Here is an 18,112-nt window from a genome sequence, read left to right as displayed (position 1 = left end):
GGTGGTCAGTTTGTGGTGCTGCTGAGGTGGTATGGAAGCCCAGGTTTCTTTGACAGTGGCCTTTAGCTCATCTGCATTTTTTGGTCTCTTGTTTCTCATTTTCCTCTTGACAATACCCCACAGATTCTCTCTGGGGTTCAGGTCCGGTGAGTTTGCTGGCCAGTCAAGCACACTAACATCATGGTCATTTAATCAACTTTTGGTGCTTTTGGCAGTGTGGGCAGGTGCCAAATCCTGCTGGAAAATGAAATCAGCATCTTCAAAAAGCTGGTTTGCAGAAGGAAGCATGAAGTGCTCCAAATTTTTTTGGTAAATGGGTGCAGTGACCAACACCAGCAAATAACATTGCACCCCAAATCATCACAGACTGTGGAAACTTAAAACTGAAATTCCTTGACACGTCTGTGTGTAGTGGCTCTTGATGCCTTGACCCCAGCCTCAGTCCATTCCTTGTGAAGTTCACTCAAATTCTTGAATCGATTTTGCTTGACAATCCTCATAAGGCTGCGTTTCTCTCGGTTGGTTGTGCATCTTTTTCTTCCACACTTTTTCCTTCCACTCAACCTTCTGTTAACATACTTGGATACAGCACTCTGTGAACAGTCAGCTTTTTTGGCAATGAATGTTTGTGGCTTACCCTCCTTGTGAAGGGTGTTAATGATTGTCTTCTGGACAACTGTCAGATCAGCAGTCTTCCCCATGATTATGTAGCCCAGTGAACCAAACTGAGAGACCATTTTGAAGGCTCAGGAAACCTTTGCAGGTGTTTTGAGTTGATTAGCTGATTGGCATGTCACCATGTTCAAATTTGTTGAGATTGTGAATTGGTTGGTTTTTGTTAAATGTGAGACAAAATCATCACAATTAAAAGAACCAAAGACTTAAACTACTTCAGTCTGTGTGCACTGAATTTATTTAATACACGAGTTTCACAATTTGAGTTGAATTTCTGAAATAAATGAACTTTTCCACAACATTCTTATTTATTGAGATGCACCTGTACATGTAAATATTTTAAAAATATATACTGTATGTGTGTGTTTTTAAATATACATAAATGTACACAGAACACTCACATATATTATGCAAACAAAAACTTTTATTTTGTATGCAATTAATCGCGAATAATCGTTTGACAGCACTAATAATTCTTTTATTAGCAAACCATAGGCTGATTTAAGATGTTCTTTCTTTCTAGCAAGGAAAGAGTCCATTTCAATTAGAATAAAAATGTGTTGATATTGTCCAGTGTTTAGTATAGTCAATATTTCTCTTCAACTTGAGTGTCATCATGGATAGATTTTCTTTCTTGCAGCTAGTCATTTTGGGATTTTATTGCAAAAAGATTCCTATGCTCCCTAAGACATAGGTGAAAATCAAGTACCCTAAAAAGGATCATAATTTATACGTTTTGGAACTCATTGGAAGTGCCCATATAATGAAGTGCCTCAAAAAGATGTCTAGGTAGGCGAGTGACTGGTTACTGATGTGGAAACTCAAACATTTTTAGCACCATCCATGTGCCATAATGCAGCTGGAATCCCAGGAGAATATAAGGATATGACTGAAGCGGGTAGAGGGGGATTCTTGTTGACTCTTACCTTTGATGAAGATGTGTCACATTCCTGACAGATCCATCCATAGCCGGTTTGTTTGGGTGACTTCTTCAGGGGAGGGTCCAGACAGCCGAAGTGGTAACAGAGCTGACACTCATCACACCTATGAGGAAAACAGGCAGCATATTAGCAGTGAGAATACATTAAAATGCAGCTGCAGTGCCGGCGCACACTCACACTCACTCACGCAATCTGCTTAAACCCTGCCAAGAGGCCAGTATGGCCCTAACCAGGCAGGTATGATAGATGGTGACAGAGCCATTTGCTGTCAGGTAACAGATGCTTAATAGATTCAAAACACATTGGCACACAACCTCTCACACGGCCTTGTACAGCCATCATAAAACACGCTGCTCGATTGGTCCTGCTGAAATGAGTTTCAGCTCATCCTGCCGATAAATCTCTATAGGATTTTTATTCCAGAGTCAAGGTGTCAAGAGAGACACTGAGATTCTGTCCTTAGTTATAGGTCTGCTCAACAACCGTCTCTTGTTATCTGATTTTACATAAACTGTAAAAGACCTCCATCTTGCTTATTCTGCAGCCGTTCAAAGATATTGTTAGTCAAAACAAAATGCAACATCCTCAGAAGAATACAGGACCAGGTTTCAAAAAACATTTCATTACATGATAGAGTGAATAATCAAATTATTGATTAATAATCACATACACGTATCTGAGGATCAGTATCTTAAGCGGTTCAAACTGCTCCAGTGTTAGAAACATTTGGTAACAGAGTGATAAAAAAAGGTGATGTGTTTATTTATTTATCTATTATTTGCTGGAGTAATGATGCTGAAAATTTGGCTTTGTCAATTATAGGAATAAATTACATTTTAAAATATATTCGAAATTCCAAATGAAAATAGTTATATTAAATTGTAATAATGTTTCACAATATTACTTTTGGTCAAATAAAAATTTCGAAATATACTATTTTCATTACTAATTCATTTTTGTTCATAATAGAAATACATTATTCGCAATGTAAATTAACAGAACTGAATGTTAAAAATACATATTATTATGTATAGAAAAAAACATTTATTATAGTATATAGTTTATATATAGTTAAAGTTCTTTTTTTTTTTTTTTTTTTTTTTTTTAAACTTTCCAAACTATATTTATATTCAAGGTCCGTGGGCACAAATAAACACATCTTTATTACTTTTTGAATAATTAACTGCAATAAATTAACATGCTAAAATGACATTAACTATATCTACATTCATAAGACTATTGTAACACACAGTGCATGAAGTTCCGCTCTCATTTAACATTCATAAGGTGTATCTTCTAAGGACCCACATGCCCTTCACCCTGCAGTCCATGCTCTCCCCTCCTTCCTATCCATAATTAACTAATTATGTTGTAATCAATATAGTAGATTCTGATTTGGCAATGTAAATCAGATAAAGCCGATAAGAGGAGGAGGTCAATAGGCCCATTCCCCATTCTATTAGATATTGGGGGGTCGGGGGTGTTGTTGTCTTTCGATAGGGCCCGCAGGATGAGGCGATAGAAAAAGACAGGGACAGATGCCATATTTTTTGCTGCCAGGTTGAGACTTTGCGGAGGAAGGGTTGTTTTTGGTGTCACCAAACCCGATGCTGGGTGACGTGGAAGCCCTTTTCAAACTCAGGCCCATCACAGACTTCAAATGCTAATTAAAGGACTGGATGGGGATGCGGCTCAGTGCTAATGAGCAGAAAGCCTCATGCCGAAGACACATGTACACCTTCTGTCAACACTGAACGACTATAACACAGCATATAATGGCTAATGCCATCACATTAGTGTAGTTTTCTGGTCATTAGTAATTAGTATTGTTTATAGTTGGTGGAATGAGGTAAGGTGAATGGTTGTTTTGTTTTTTGTTTTTTTAGTTTATTTTGTTAATGTGATTTGATGGAAGAAAAAAACTTGTGCATATTGATGTTCAACAGGTTTACTAGGCATTAAGAGTCTGATTGAAGATCAAAAAGCCAACAATGACTCCTGTTGTTCTTTTCCTGCTAGTATATTTAGCATTTTTTATGATGTTTCTGATAAATAAACTTATTAAGTTTATAGAGAGCAATTCAAGGTGCCTTTGCAAAAGAGAATGAGCCGACTCTCACCTGTGGTTACCATAACAACCCCGACAGAGCTGCAATAGGGCAGCCAAAGACAAACACATTCACAAATTCCCACCAGATCAAAACTACTGTAGTCTGGAACCTCCTAAGACGTAAGCGTAACCTATTGGTTTGACTCACTTACTACAATTCAAGCTGTTTTATTGTGTCACAATAAGGGATACAGAGAAGTCTAACTACTTAGAAGTTCAAAAAGTATTTTTATAGGTTCAGCAAAAAAACTCTGTTACTTTAGCCATGATTTTGGGCATATATACTATATACAACCACATTATTATTTTTTTTTTTAAATAACATTAATACTTTAAAAAAGTGTTCTTTTGAACTTATTAAAAAAAATACAGATTTACAATTACAATTTTGAAATATGTTAAAAAAGAAAACAGTTATTTTAAATTGCAATATTATTTCACAATATTACTGTTTTTACTAGGTTTATGTTCAAATAAATGCAGCCCTAATTCCAGTTTTATCTAATTTATGGGGCTTATTCCAGGTTTTTCTTGACAACCATTAGCAAAATTAATATATAGCTGACCAGATTTACAATACCTCATCTACTTAAATTTACATTACATGACTAAAATCATTAGTTTACACTGTGGAAAAAAAATGTTGGCACACTTTATTTTAAGGTCCAATTCTCGCTATTAACAATCCATTAAATACAACTTTTGCCTCATTAAACTCCTAATTTGCTGCTTATTAATAGTTAGTGAGGTAGTTGTTAAGTTTAGGTATTGGGTAGGATTAGGGATGTAGAATATTAGTCAAATGCAAATTTTTTGAGATAGGAATTTTGGGTTTTCATGAGCTGTATGCCAAAATCATCAGTATTAAAACAATAAAAGACCTGAAATATTTCAGTTGGTGTGCAATGAATCTAAAATATATGAAAGTTTAATTTTTATCATTACATTATGGAAAATAATGAACTTTTTCACAATATGCTAATTTTTTTAGAAGGACCTGTATGTAAACATACTTACAGACTGTGAGTCAGAAGCGCAGGCATTGGAGTATTCTCTCCCAGGATCAGGAAACAGTCCTCCATAAAATGCACTGCACACATCTGAATATTTGGGTTGGACTGTTCTGGAACAGTGTTGTAAATAGAACTTAACCACTGATTTCTAGTTGTGTCCTCTTTTGGACGGCCAAACAAAGTATTTTCTCTTTCACAATGAAACAGCATCTCCACAACATGGCGCCGGTGGCAACAGCAAGAATAAAAGTTGTGCCTTCTTTCTTTGCGTGAACATTTGGACGGCGTTATGCAAATCTTGATGTAGAGATGTGGGGGTGTGTCAGAGCGGGCCATTTTAGGTAGGTGTTGTTGACTCTTAACTTTTATAAAGAATATCTCGTAGGATTTGAGACTTTAGTCTTTGCAACTTTACAGATCTTCTTTATGCACCAAGAGCTTGTTGAACACTCCAAAGAGAAAGGAAAAATTGAAATCGCATCATATGACCCCTTTAAAAATAGGCATGCTAATAAACAACTAGTTAATAATGAGAATTAGTACCTATACTAAAGTGTTACCAAAAATATAATGCTAAAAACACAAAATACTGCTCTGTTAAATGCCAGTTGCATGTATAGTTGTGTATTATTAAAGCACATCATACTGACAATATACATTTATTCTGTTAAAATATAAAACGTGTTAATTTCCCTCAACAAACACAAACCTCATCTCTTTATCCGACATGAGGCTGTAGCAGCAGTCGATTCACAAGCTCATTTAAACGGTGCATACTGCTTGTGCCTGAGCATGCGCAGTTTCTTCCTGTTTCTAATCCATATATTTATTGTGACAGTGCAATGAGAAAATGGCTTGCCCTCGGCGACAGACTGTCAACTCAAAGCTGCCTGCATTACATGATCCTCCTCTGAAGAGAGAGAGTGGGTAAAGTGGAAAAAAATCCTTCTATGGAAAGATTCCCAGAATTTTGCTCATATCCCATTATACCTTGCAATAACGGCTGCCTTTCACTCGTTAGTGGAATAGTTAACGAGAACAAATGCCCTTCTGTTTTATTATTTTGTCCATAAAAAAGCTGTTAAATGTGCCAGATAGCTAACATGAACTGGTCTTGCATGAAACTGTATGAAGCATTTGGGTTTTAAGCATAGTAAGTATTTGTGTTGATTTTTTGTTTTATGATATGTTTTGATTGTTTTTTTTTAAGATAAAGCATTTTTCTTTCTTCTAAAGGTATATTTAACAAAGGAGGGTCAAGTGGAAATTAATTTTGGTGCTAATAAACTGTATGCCACAAATGCTGCCCATTATGCTTAACTTGTATTGAGCCCAGAATAATTTTTTATAGAAAATCTTTAAAGCAACACAAGTAACAATTATCCTGAAAGTTCAATTTACTGCAATATTATCAAGTTGAAAAAACAAATGTGAGACAGACAATGAAAACACAAAGCAAGATGACAAATACAATTACAAACGTAACCGCAAGTGCACATTCTTTTGTCTGAGCAGATGTGAGGACAGGTTACGAGTACAAACACAAACAGCAGCGGGCTCAAAGACACACACACACACATATAGAGGGGCTGAGCAGGCATATCTGCACAGGAAAGGGGAATTTAAATCACCTCCAGGCTTCCTCATGAAAAGAAGACAAATGACCAGGAGTGCGTGTGTGCTACTCTAATGAGCACGCGGCTATTGTTGCACACAGTTGCCGATTGATTTCATATGAATCCCTCGCTCAGGCAAATAAAGAAAGAGTGAGAGACTCCTCTGGCTTTCTGCGGGGGGAAAGTTTAGGACCTGCGGCAGCCACGGGAGGCTTGCATTTTATTAGCGGAGCGCACCCCGATTCACCATTTACTTCTTTAATTACTTTGCCTTAATGAACCTTTTGTAGCATTTGTTGTGTATCACGGTTTAACATCTTTGAATTAAAACACTGCTCAGTGATGCAGACCCAGGCAGACATACGGGCCTGTGATTAATTGGAATTCAATTTGACAATGGCCAATCATCATAGGTGGTTCAACAGGAAGTAACCTTTCAAAATGAATATATATACTTTTAATTTTCTCTTTCAGTGCAGCAGAATAAAGAAAACATAGTATGTCTTTTTACTGACTACTGAGAACAAAACTACTTTATTTAAATACTATATAATATCAGAATGTAAAGACTTTTACATTCAAAAAAATATATATATATACTTTAAATAAATAATGTTCTTTTGAACTTCCTCTTCATCAATGAATCCTAAAAAAAATGTATCCTGGTTTCCACAAAATATTAATCAGCCTGCCGTTTTTCAACGTTGATTAAAAAACAAACAAAAAAAAAGTTTCTTAAGGCGGAAATCAGCATATTAGCAGGATTTCTGAAGATCATTTGACACTAAAGTAATGGCTGCTGATAAATCAGTTTTGCCATCACATAAATAAATTGCATTTTAAACTATTACATAAAAACATTTATAATAAATTTTAATCATTTTTTACAATGTTACTATTTTCACTTTCTGCTCAAATAAATTTAGTCTTTGTGTGGATTAGGAACTTTAAAGAACATAACAAAAAAAAAAAAAAAATAAATACAGACCCAAACTTTAAAACGGTAGTGTACTATATGTCCAGTTCAACCTCCTGTTAATAATTTTACAAACTGTTGGGTCTACGTAGTTCATAGTAACGTTAATACATTTCAATATCTGATTATAAGGAAGCTATTGCTTACTTTATATAACTAACAAAAGCAGTACTGTGTTGGTTTGCCACTCTATGTCCAATATAAAATCTGCAGCAAAGCCAGCTGAGAATCATTTGTAAGAACTGAGTTGATATTCTCTCATAATAGAAAGCCAGCATCATTCTTCTCCAGTAGGGAAGTGATCAAATTCTACATTGTACTTCTGAATGAAAGACTTGTGCTCTGCTAATAACAAAGCACCACTCCACCAGCATATGTGAGAAGTTTCTGAAGAGTTTCTGTGCCGTGAGGTGACGCGTCATCCTCGTTCCCACAACTGCCCTTCTGGACCCCGTCACAAAGTCCTTGATGTTATCAAAGCAATTTGGGTCCGCTTTAATCATTGGGAAAATTGAGCTGCTCGTTTCTCTCCTCCCTCCATCCAACTCTCTCCTCCGATCTCGGACGGAATCCAATCACTCATAAGAGAGTCTATTGATTGATGTAATCTTATTGGGATGTGAGGTGAGGGGAAAAACACGATTGATTGCTTTTGTCTGTGACACATGTTGCTCTCGGCTAGTGATGCGTATCCTCTTTCATCTACTGTTTAATCTCTAAGAGGAGTTCTTAGAGACCCCCTGGCATGCTCAGCCACCCGTTGTCTCGCTGGTTTCTCGGTTCAGGGTGAAAGCCCGGTGGCTCTGTTGCTTGATCTCTTCTCATCCTAGCTCTTAGAACTCTATTTCAGCCCGACGCTCCTTTTAAAGACAGATCAAGTCAGCCAGGTTCAGGGCAGGGGCCTTCGTCTGAACAGACCGCTGATTGGAGAGATAACGCATGACAACTCCGTTTAATCAAAGGATGTTTTAATAGCGTAATGTACTATCCTAAATCTCCCTGGATAAAGCAAAGAGGATGTATTTAAGTTAAATTGGCTCCTGGCTGCAGTTTTACGGATCGTTATTACTGCAATCATCTTGCATTTTAAAGAGACACGGGCAATCGGCAACATCAGAATAATTCTTGGAACATTTAGGCCCGATTGGAAATTTCAAAGAGATAGCAAAGGGGCACAACAGAAAAATCACTCTGGAGATTTATATCAGTTCTCATTAAATGATAATGTGGCCTTGTTTGAGAGGAACAGAATAAATTGATCAGTCCTGAACTACAGACATTCAGCAACAGATGGAATAAAAGCAGGATAAAATAGACATTGTTAAACATATAGCTGTTGCTGTTGCTATTTATTATTTGAGAAAATGTGTAGATGCATGAATTGATATGAATGACATTTTTATTTTACAACTACAATCACAGTAGTATATTGACTGATTTGTTGAACTTCCAACCTTGTAAGTATGCAATAATTATGGCAACATAAAGCACTGACAAATAAGACTGGTGTAAACATTAATATACAAATCACACAAATTAAAGTAGACTGCAGAACTACAAAAACAAATCTGCTGCTTTACCACACTACTTTAGGTAATCCAAAGTCACTGTAATAAACATATGTAAACATGTGGACTGCACTTTTTAAACACTGTCTGTTAACTTTAGTAAATAAATAAGAATATATATATATATATATATATATATATTAATATATATATATATATATATATATATATATATATATATATATATATATATAATATAATATATATAGTAATGAAATGCACCATAACACTGTTATTGCTCAAGTAATTTCCATGTGCCGTTTTGAAGTACGTTCATATATACGCTTTCAAACATTTCCGTGTGTAGCGTGCCAGGGTTGCCAGGTTTTCACAACAAAACCCACCCAATTGCTACTCAAAACTAGCACAATAATGTTTGGGGGGGTTGTCCAACAGTAAAAATCGCGTTCCGGGGGTAGTCCGGGGGTAAAACACGTTTTGGAGGGGTTCCCCAAACCGCGGACTTGATGCTTCCTCTGAAGACTGTTTAGATGCGTTCAGCTTGAAGCAGCGCTGCTTAGAACGATCGGTGTGTGTCATCAAAGTACCGCGGATGCTATATACTATAAGACAGCGGATGCACCTTATGTTTTCACCTTTGATGTCATACACCAACCGATCTTCAAATCAAACACACCTCTTTATTCTCACGTGTCACATGAACGTGTGTAATCACAGCCTCTGTGGTTAAAAAATTAATCGTTCAGCCCTAGCAAGAATGCACTAAACTGATCAAAAGTGATGGCAAAGTATGATTTCTGAAAGACCCCTCATGTGAGGGATCAGGATTAAATTATATATTAAAAAAATAAATAAAATGTACGAAAAGTGCACGAAAGTTAACAAAACATTTTTGAACGGTAGTGTATATTGTAAAAAAGTAACATGCACATGTTAGAATAAAAAACAACATAGTAACAACCTAAAAGAGCCCACCTCTTAAGTCTGATATTCTGGTCCCTAGATATGGCTCAGGTCATTCCATCAGTGTCCAAGGGAAGGGAACCTTTTTTTTTTTTTGCCAATTTCATTATTCTCTAGGGAAAAGTTGGAAGTCTGATTGCATAGAAAAGTAATAGTACACCCTCTGTAACAAGCTGCATGGTTTCAGATATCATGTCCAAACAAATGATGCTGGATGCACATCTTAGGGGTTTGTTCACAAGTAGGAAGCATAGTAATACTCGCCTTCATACACCTTTAGGATCTAACAAAATGTCATTCGAGGACATCTAGAACTAGTTGAAAAAACAAAGTACAATACAAGGCAACAAACAAGAATGGTTACACTACTCCTGATAAGCTACAGCTAAAACACCCCTTTTATACCAAAATAAAGACAGGATTACTTCCTAAATGTTTGAACATTGTAATTAAAGGTTTTATGTTAAGGGATTAATCTGCATGGTAATTTTGACCGGCCCTTTTGTGGATTAACTTCCTGCGAGCGAGAGCAATTTCCACAGTGAGCCCATAAAAATGCTTGGGTGGCAGAAACGCAAATCTCTTGAACAATAGCGATGTGTTTAACAGTAGCTACGGATGCTTGCGCACCAAAACACCAAGTAAACCTTAATTTGTCGGAACGGTTACTTTGTCTTGTCTGTGTATGGACCAGAAGATTGCATATTATAATTTTGATAGAGCGATAAATTGGCTATTTCTTGGATTTACTCGGATCCAAAGTGTTACTGCATACACAAGACTCCCATTGCAACTCTTTCGTTCTTCGACCCGCTTCTCTCAGCTATACGGCTGGTACAAACGCAGCTAATTTATCACTTGGGTCCAGCACAATTACTTGGAGAGCCACCACGTGACAGGGATCAATATGACACAAGATACTCGGCCATTGACTGCCGGCCATGACAAAGTGCCCCCGTGTCTTTACGTGAATCCCTTCTGTTGAGAGAGCAGATTATCAGCCTTTGTGAGCCTCCTCCTTTTTGATTTACTGTTGAGGTGGGAATGGTTTTATTAAGAGGCCTTTGTTTTACAAGGAGGAGAGGCAATGAATGGGCTTATGGCTGAAGCCGCTGCGGCAGGCTGATGCACTGACAAAGTAACTCCTCTTTATTATCTCATTACCACACGGCTCACTCATTCATTTAGTGTGGTACTCAAAGCCAGGGTGGCCGTCGGGGATGCTACTTTGAGCTGCACCAGCCACCTGAGGGCACAGTGTGTTTCTCTGAGTAGACAGCAGGGGGCCATGACGTGTCAACTTTTGCACATATTGCCTCTAACAGATGATGGAGGGTCAGTTTGGTGGTTTGAATGATGTTGGTAAAGGTTAAAAGAAACATTCCAGGTTCGGTGCAAGTTAAGCTCAAAAGCACATGTGGTATGATGCTGATTACCACAAAAAGTCATTTCCATTTGTCTGTTTTTTTTTTTTTTCAAAATCCAGGATACAGTGAGGCACTTGCAATGGATGTGAAAAGAGACAAATTGTAAACATTAAAATACATAGTTTCAATAGTATAGCCATAAAGATGTAAACAAGACACGTTAACATGATTTTAGTGTTTTATAGCTCAAATAATATTAAAGTTTTAACACAAGAATTCATGTAAGTGCTTTTATGGAATTGCAAGATTCAAGTCTCTGCTTTTAAATCGTCAAATCAACTTTTTTTTTTTTTTGTAACAAATGTTGATTGACCTTAACTTGTAATGAATGCAGAATATTCATTTAAACCATTTTAAATAAATATATAAATATTAGTAAAACAAAACATTTTACTAAAATATATAAACATATTAATGTAAAAATTAGTACATTTGAAATAATAGTTTGCATTTCATTAACAAAACTGAAAATAAACAAATACATTAATTTAATTAAATTAATTGTGAATTATGTTATATTTTGTTGTACATTTTTGTAATTTATTTATTATAATGTTTATAAATTTGATAAGTTTTATGAGTTTTATGTACATTTAATGTAAATAAATAATTAATAAACAAATAAATAAATAAATCTGAATAATAGCAAACGTCTGTTCTATATAGTATTTTACAGTATATTAAACTCACAATATTCCAATAAAGCATTTAAAAGGGATTGACTGTGGATTTGGAAGGGAAGTTTGGCTGGTTTTACCACAGCGTCCTACGGCACCTCAGCTCTGGATCAAGTCCAGGCAGTATGCTTTGGCAGCAATGCAGTTCACCGGCTTCTACCATGCTTTTGCTAATTAGTTAGGCACCTCTGGGCTGCGCAAGTCATCTAGCAAATGCACAAAGAGGGGGAGGCGCTCGATCCCGAAGACCAGCAGTGCACAAATACGCTGCAGTGAACTGGTTAGGATAAAAGACACTGTAGAAGCTGTAGCGTAATAGATTTTAGCTGCTTGGCCACTCTTCCCACAATATGCAGCTCTGCAGCTTGGGTTTTCTGTTTTAATAGTGGTTGGGAGTGCAAAAGGGAAAAATAAAAGAGGTGAAGTCAGCAAAAACAAAATGCCGCCATTAAATCATCTCCCTGAATCCCGTGTCAGGTCTGTAATAGGAAAGGCACTCATCATCGGAAAGGTTACTGCTCTTCCAGAACATCCTCTCCCCCGTTTTTCTGCTCCCTGGGTTCAGACCAGAACTGTTCATCCCGCCGGACCCGTCGTACCAGACCACTGGACTGAGTATGAGGAATTGGGGTGCTCAGGTTTTGGTCATGCCAAACTGATTCTATCTTTCCAGGTCCATAATAAGAGGCTCAGAGCTTTGGTGGGCCCAGGCCACAGGAATGCAGCTTGTCCCCGTCACTGTTGTATAAGCACAAATGCTATTCGCTTACTAGCAGACACACTGGGCTTTTTGTTATGCTGCTAACTAGATTTTCCCATGAAAGCCTCTCCTCTCTCTCCCTTCCTCTCGCTTTTTGTAGAGCTGGGCTTGGCACGGGGAAGAGACGGCTGGTGGAAAAGAGGGAGAGAGACAGGAAGAGTGCGCAAGTGTGAGCAGATGAGATGTGCTTAAGGGGAAAAGGGCGATAAGGAGAAGGAAAAACTTTAGGAGAAAACCGCAGGAGAGAGAGTATTACACTAACTGAGATGTGTTACAGCCACCTTATGTCTGCCGGTGCTCTTTTTCATTTACGATCAAGGCTATGGAACATTCAAAGTCTGTTCGCTGACTGTCTTTGTATGCATATTGCACACAAAAATGGCAGAAGCTGACTGAAATTGACAGTTCTAATTGGTGGCTGACCAAAAAGGGTTTTTTAAGGCTGATACATTATCTTAAAGGTCAGAATGGCCTATATAAAGCTGGTGCATCAGAATTAAAAGTAAATACAACAATTTAAGATGTGCTTCTTTGCATTTCTTTTCTGTTCTAATTTGTTTCCTAATTTAGCTTTTTTTTAATTAAAAAAAAATTTAATGAATATTGTTGGCTCTGTGAAGAAAAAAAAAATAATTCAATGGAATCAAGGAACTGGAATAGTTGAAAACACAGATTAAAACTTAGGTAAAGTGTGAACTCTGGTAAATTTGGGCTTCCAATACTAATTAGCCAAACAGGAAAATTTAAAATAAAATAAAAAAAAATCACATTTACCTTCTTAACCCATCCCTAAATGACACAGAACACAAAACATGTTCTGACTGGTCAGTTTACTTGTCATTGTCATAAAGTTGGCATGCAATAGAAAATGGAAATTGAGGTAGTTTTTTTCTCCTATTACATGATGTGACATACATACAGCCAAGTATGGTGACCCATACTCAGAATTGGTGCTCTGCATTTAATCCATCCAAAGTGCACACACAGCAGTGAACACACACACACTGTGAACACACACCCAGAGCAGTGGGCAGCCATTTATGCTGCAGTGCCCGGGGAGCAGTTGGGGGTTCAAGTTGCTCAAGGTCACCTCAGTCGTGGTATTGCCGGCCCGAGACTCAAACCCACAACCTTAAGGTTAGGAGTCAAGCTCTCCAACCATTAGGCCATGACTTCCCCTTCCCCTTACTACTGTGATGATATCCAAGTGAAATAAGAGAAATAAAATGTAGGGTTGATTTTGTTCAATGGGGATTACATGGATCACTGCTGGATGGGAAGGATTATTGCCCAGCCCTCATATGTCATCAGAGAAGAGATATTGATGCAAAGGGAAGGGGAAATGAATATTTTTGATTAAAATTAAAAAGGCCAAATGAAGCCAAAAAATCCATTTTATTTTATTTCATGCAAACTTTAAACATTTGTTTTCTGTCTGGGCAGTTCTGTTCAGAATAAGCAGCAGAGCGGACCAGCAGAAGCAGACACATCTCTAGTGATAAACAACAGACAACCTGCACAATCTATTAGCCAGACTGGCTAGACTCATTCATCATGATGGCAATGAGGTGAAAAAAGTCAAAAGTTTATTAAGTTTTTTATGGTTTATTTGGGTTTGTATTAAGAAAGGACTGTGTCATAATGACGCATTTTAGCGAAATGATTGCTTGTAAAAAGGACACAAACACTCACGAATTCAATGCCATAATCTCAGTTTAAGTCACACTAACACATTAACTATGGGGAATATCTAAGTAATAAATTACCATGTCAGATATTTACATTAAATAGATATATCAAGAACAAAAAGTACAAATAAACTTTTAAATTCCAAAACATTTTGAAAAAAAAAAAAAAAAAAAAAAAAACTGCAGCATGGCTCATGCCAGAGAGAGCTCAATGCTTCGCTAAACTGACATCACATGACTTAACAGGCGACCTGTAATCTATAAAGCTCCATCTTGCAGCATTATCTCAGCAAAGCAGACGCAGTATGTGCCCCAACAAAAACTTACACACACAGTATGCTGTGAGCTAGGTAAGACAGCTGTAGAAGAGAGAGATAAAGCTGTGGCTGAAGATACAGTAGGGTGAGAGGTTAAAGGGCAGCCGAAGACATCCAGAGAGGGAAAGATGTGAAAATCCTAGGGAAGGAAGTGTTGTGTCTGGTCTAGTGCAAGTAAGCAGTTTGAGAGGGCATGTGGCTGTTCTGACAGGATACCGTCAAAAGTGGAAAGTTAGGCCCTCATGTCACCTGTCAGCCATCCTGTTAGGAATCAGGTAGCTACAACTGTCAATAGTGCAATACACTGTGATACAAGTGAATAGGATGCAGGGTTTGGGAACAAAGCACTTTTCAGTGTGTTAGGATTTTGTTTTGGCATTGCAAAACATAAAACAGGATGACAGTCAAAGCAGATGCAAGCTAAAATACCAAAACAGCCTACATTCACAACTAATTACTGTAACTTCAGAGTTGTAGCATTCTATGACTCCATTATTGAGCGAATCTCCTGTCAAGAACATTTGCAGGTCACATTTCACCCCAAATTTCAGGAAAAATAGGAAATTATTAAAATAATGAAGCATATTGATTATAGACTCCTATGAAGGGCTGTGATAATAATCAAATTGGATTATCATGTGCATCTCATCAGTAAATCCGGTTCTGTGATTAGTAGTAAATCTCCATCACCTGCTTTCAAATGGAGTGGCATTTACTACACAGAGACTAAGTTCACTGACAAGCTACAGGCAGGCGATACATCGGCGATAATGAACGCAATATTGCGTAGCTTGACAGTGAACTATGGCTCTGTGTAGTAAATGCCACTCCATTTGAAAGCAGGTGATGGAGATTTACTACTAATCACAGAACCGGCTTTACTTCGGGATAGAAAATGTGTGAATATCATAAAGATAATGTAAAAATATTAAAAATGGTGAAATATACCCAGATATGTTCTTGTGAGATTCACTGATATGATACTAACTAAAGAACTATAGGTTTAAGTACGGCTATTATTATTTTGAGCTATATTAAACTACCACAACTAGTAAAAAATTCAAACACTTAAAAAAAAGAGGATTCTACTGATTCTATCATCTAACCACTTTTAACCATATAATTCACACATCACAGGCAAAACAAAGCAGAGCCACGAAACAAAAGCATTCATAATAAAAGCAAGACAGAAGACACAATTAGCTTTCAGAAACACATTTGACTCAATCAACACAGCTGATTGAATGAGGTGTGCGCTGTTTTAGTGCCAGTTTAAAAGTTAGAGAGAAAAAGAAAGTCCAGGAGGCCCAAAGAAGGCTAGATGACAGCAAATCGCTTGCAAAGATGGTGAAACGGCACAGAATCTGGCTTAATCCACAGAGCAAAAGGCCCAAAACCAGCATCACTGTTCATGTATTCCACAAAGAATGACACTATGCACCTCCAAACTGGCTAACTGAGTATTCTGTCCATATAAAGTCCTTTTATAGTGTCCAATGAGGGTTGATCGCCCCCTCCCAGTGAAATTTTATGTTAGTCCAAATAATATAGTCTTTTCGTCTCTCAGAAAATTTTCGTTGGACCGTCGGTTAACCATGATCAAGTCCATGGCACGGTCCGCTTTGGGGGGAAGGGACGGTCGAAGGTGGCGGTCGGAGGTGGCTCCTCCCAGACCCCAACGCCGCTCTTCAAACGAGTTAATTTCCCTCTCTCTCTCTCCCTGTCACTCTCTCTCATCTGTCCTTTTCTAGGGAAGGAGGTGGTGCCCGGCTCTCACAACCTGTTCAATGCAAAGATAGAAAGAGTCAGGGCAACACACCTCACACCACAGCCGATGCCAAACGGCAGCAAACCCGAACAAGCCGCAAAACATTGCATATCTCCTAAATCACTTGAAGTACTTGTAACCTGACAAGCCATTTTCCAATTACCCCAAAACAGCTTTACGTCAGATCGTGATGTGACGGAAGTGGTGACTGTTTGGCACTTCTATTATGTCAGTGTCAATTAAAAGTCATGCTTTTTTATTTTAGCAAAAACATAAGGTTACGCCATTGAAAGCATGACGAGGAGGTGTTAAAGGAAGGAAAAAGACAGGATAATAGATCTGGATCTGACGCTTATGTTAAAATAATCCTGTTCGAAGGAACCGCAGCCTCATACCGGAGGCCAAATGGTGACAGTAAATCAGACAGCTCATTACTGCCAAACCAAGTGAGCAAATACATGTGGCAGCCAAACAGAGAAGGCCCTGTGGAGCCAGCGCTACCTCCCACTCACACATGCATGGCAGAGTCCTTATAATGAAGCTTGAACTTTAATCACGAGGTGAATATAACCCACTCACACTTGCATGGTAGAGTACTTTTTATGAAGCGTGGATTTTTAAGAGGCGCACGTCGCACAGGCTTTACCCACCTCACTAGGTTTTCATTGTCGCCGGAGCCCTTGCAGGTGGTGCACTCGGTCCGCGTGTCATCGGCTTTGGGCTTTTTCTGCAGAGTCGACTGCCTCTGTCTGCGCTCCCGCGGTGACGGTTCCTATGGAAACACAAGCTATTAGAGACGACCGCCGTGTGTGTTTGAATGAAGCTGGTGAGTGGAGAGGGCTGAGATTGCTGTGTAAACATACACAAGCTGTCTTCCTTCATCACACTCTCTAAATATTAGAGGTAGATGAGGGAGATAGACAGTCTTAAAGGAGTACGGGGTGAGGAAAGGAAAGCTCACCTCGATCTTCTCCTCCTCGCAGATGGACGTTCTCTTCCTCTTCTGGCCTCTGGTTCTCTGGTCAAAGAGAAAATGAAACTGGGTCATATAGAATGCCAAACTTTTCAAAAGAACAGCGCAAGTGTTCTAATGTCAGATTACTGTATTTAAGATTATTCAAATAAACATGGAAATTTAATTATTAACATTGATGTTAAGAATTCTTGTTGAATAGGGTATTTAAAATTTTTATTTTAAATATTTTAGAAACGTGGATTCTCAATTAAAAATCCCACTGAGAAACACTACACAAAAAAGGAGAACTAATGAAAAATGACGCAAGTCCTGAAGTGCAAAAGGTGAAGAAAAAAACATACCAAGTCACTTATTTTACTTGTTAACGTAACATCACTCCAGTATGTTCATGTTCAGAATGGATCAATTGGCCTTAAAAGAGGCCTATTACGCCCCTTTTTACAATATGTAACATAGGTCTCACGTAGGGGTGGAACAGTTCTCTGCAAAAAATCGAACCATACGGTTCTCCACACACGGTTCGTCACGGGACCGTGGTTCAGCTTAAATTTGACAACGCATCTGTAATATTGTTTGTTATAAACAAAAACACATAAAACAAACAGGGTTCAGCTAATGTATGTTTCTGTTGATACATGCGCATTCTGCCTTTCCAGTACATTACAACAACAGCGAT

General features: G+C 37.8%; 1 protein-coding gene across 2 annotated transcripts in view; it reads right to left on the bottom strand.

Moving 5' to 3' along the window:
• Nucleotides 1-18,112, bottom strand: part of phf14 (PHD finger protein 14) — an 88,297-nt gene that overhangs the window by 18,470 nt on the left and 51,715 nt on the right. The window contains exons 15-17 of one of the 2 annotated variants that reach the window (XM_042745919.1): nt 17,422-17,478; nt 17,111-17,232; nt 1,602-1,719 (exon numbers count right to left, since the gene is read on the bottom strand). In XM_042745919.1, the coding sequence (XP_042601853.1) occupies nt 1,602-1,719; nt 17,111-17,232; nt 17,422-17,478 (297 nt within the window). Of the gene's footprint in view, nt 1-1,601; nt 1,720-14,537; nt 16,473-17,110; nt 17,233-17,421; nt 17,479-18,112 lie in introns of those variants that run through there. The other variant, XM_042745920.1, reaches the window with a different exon arrangement.

The sequence above is a fragment of the Cyprinus carpio genome, chromosome B19, assembly GCF_018340385.1.
Source record: "Cyprinus carpio isolate SPL01 chromosome B19, ASM1834038v1, whole genome shotgun sequence".
In the NCBI taxonomy this organism is placed as follows: domain Eukaryota; kingdom Metazoa; phylum Chordata; class Actinopteri; order Cypriniformes; family Cyprinidae; genus Cyprinus; species Cyprinus carpio.
Note: the sequence above shows the minus strand (reverse complement) of the source record. Positions and strands in the feature narration are given on the sequence as shown.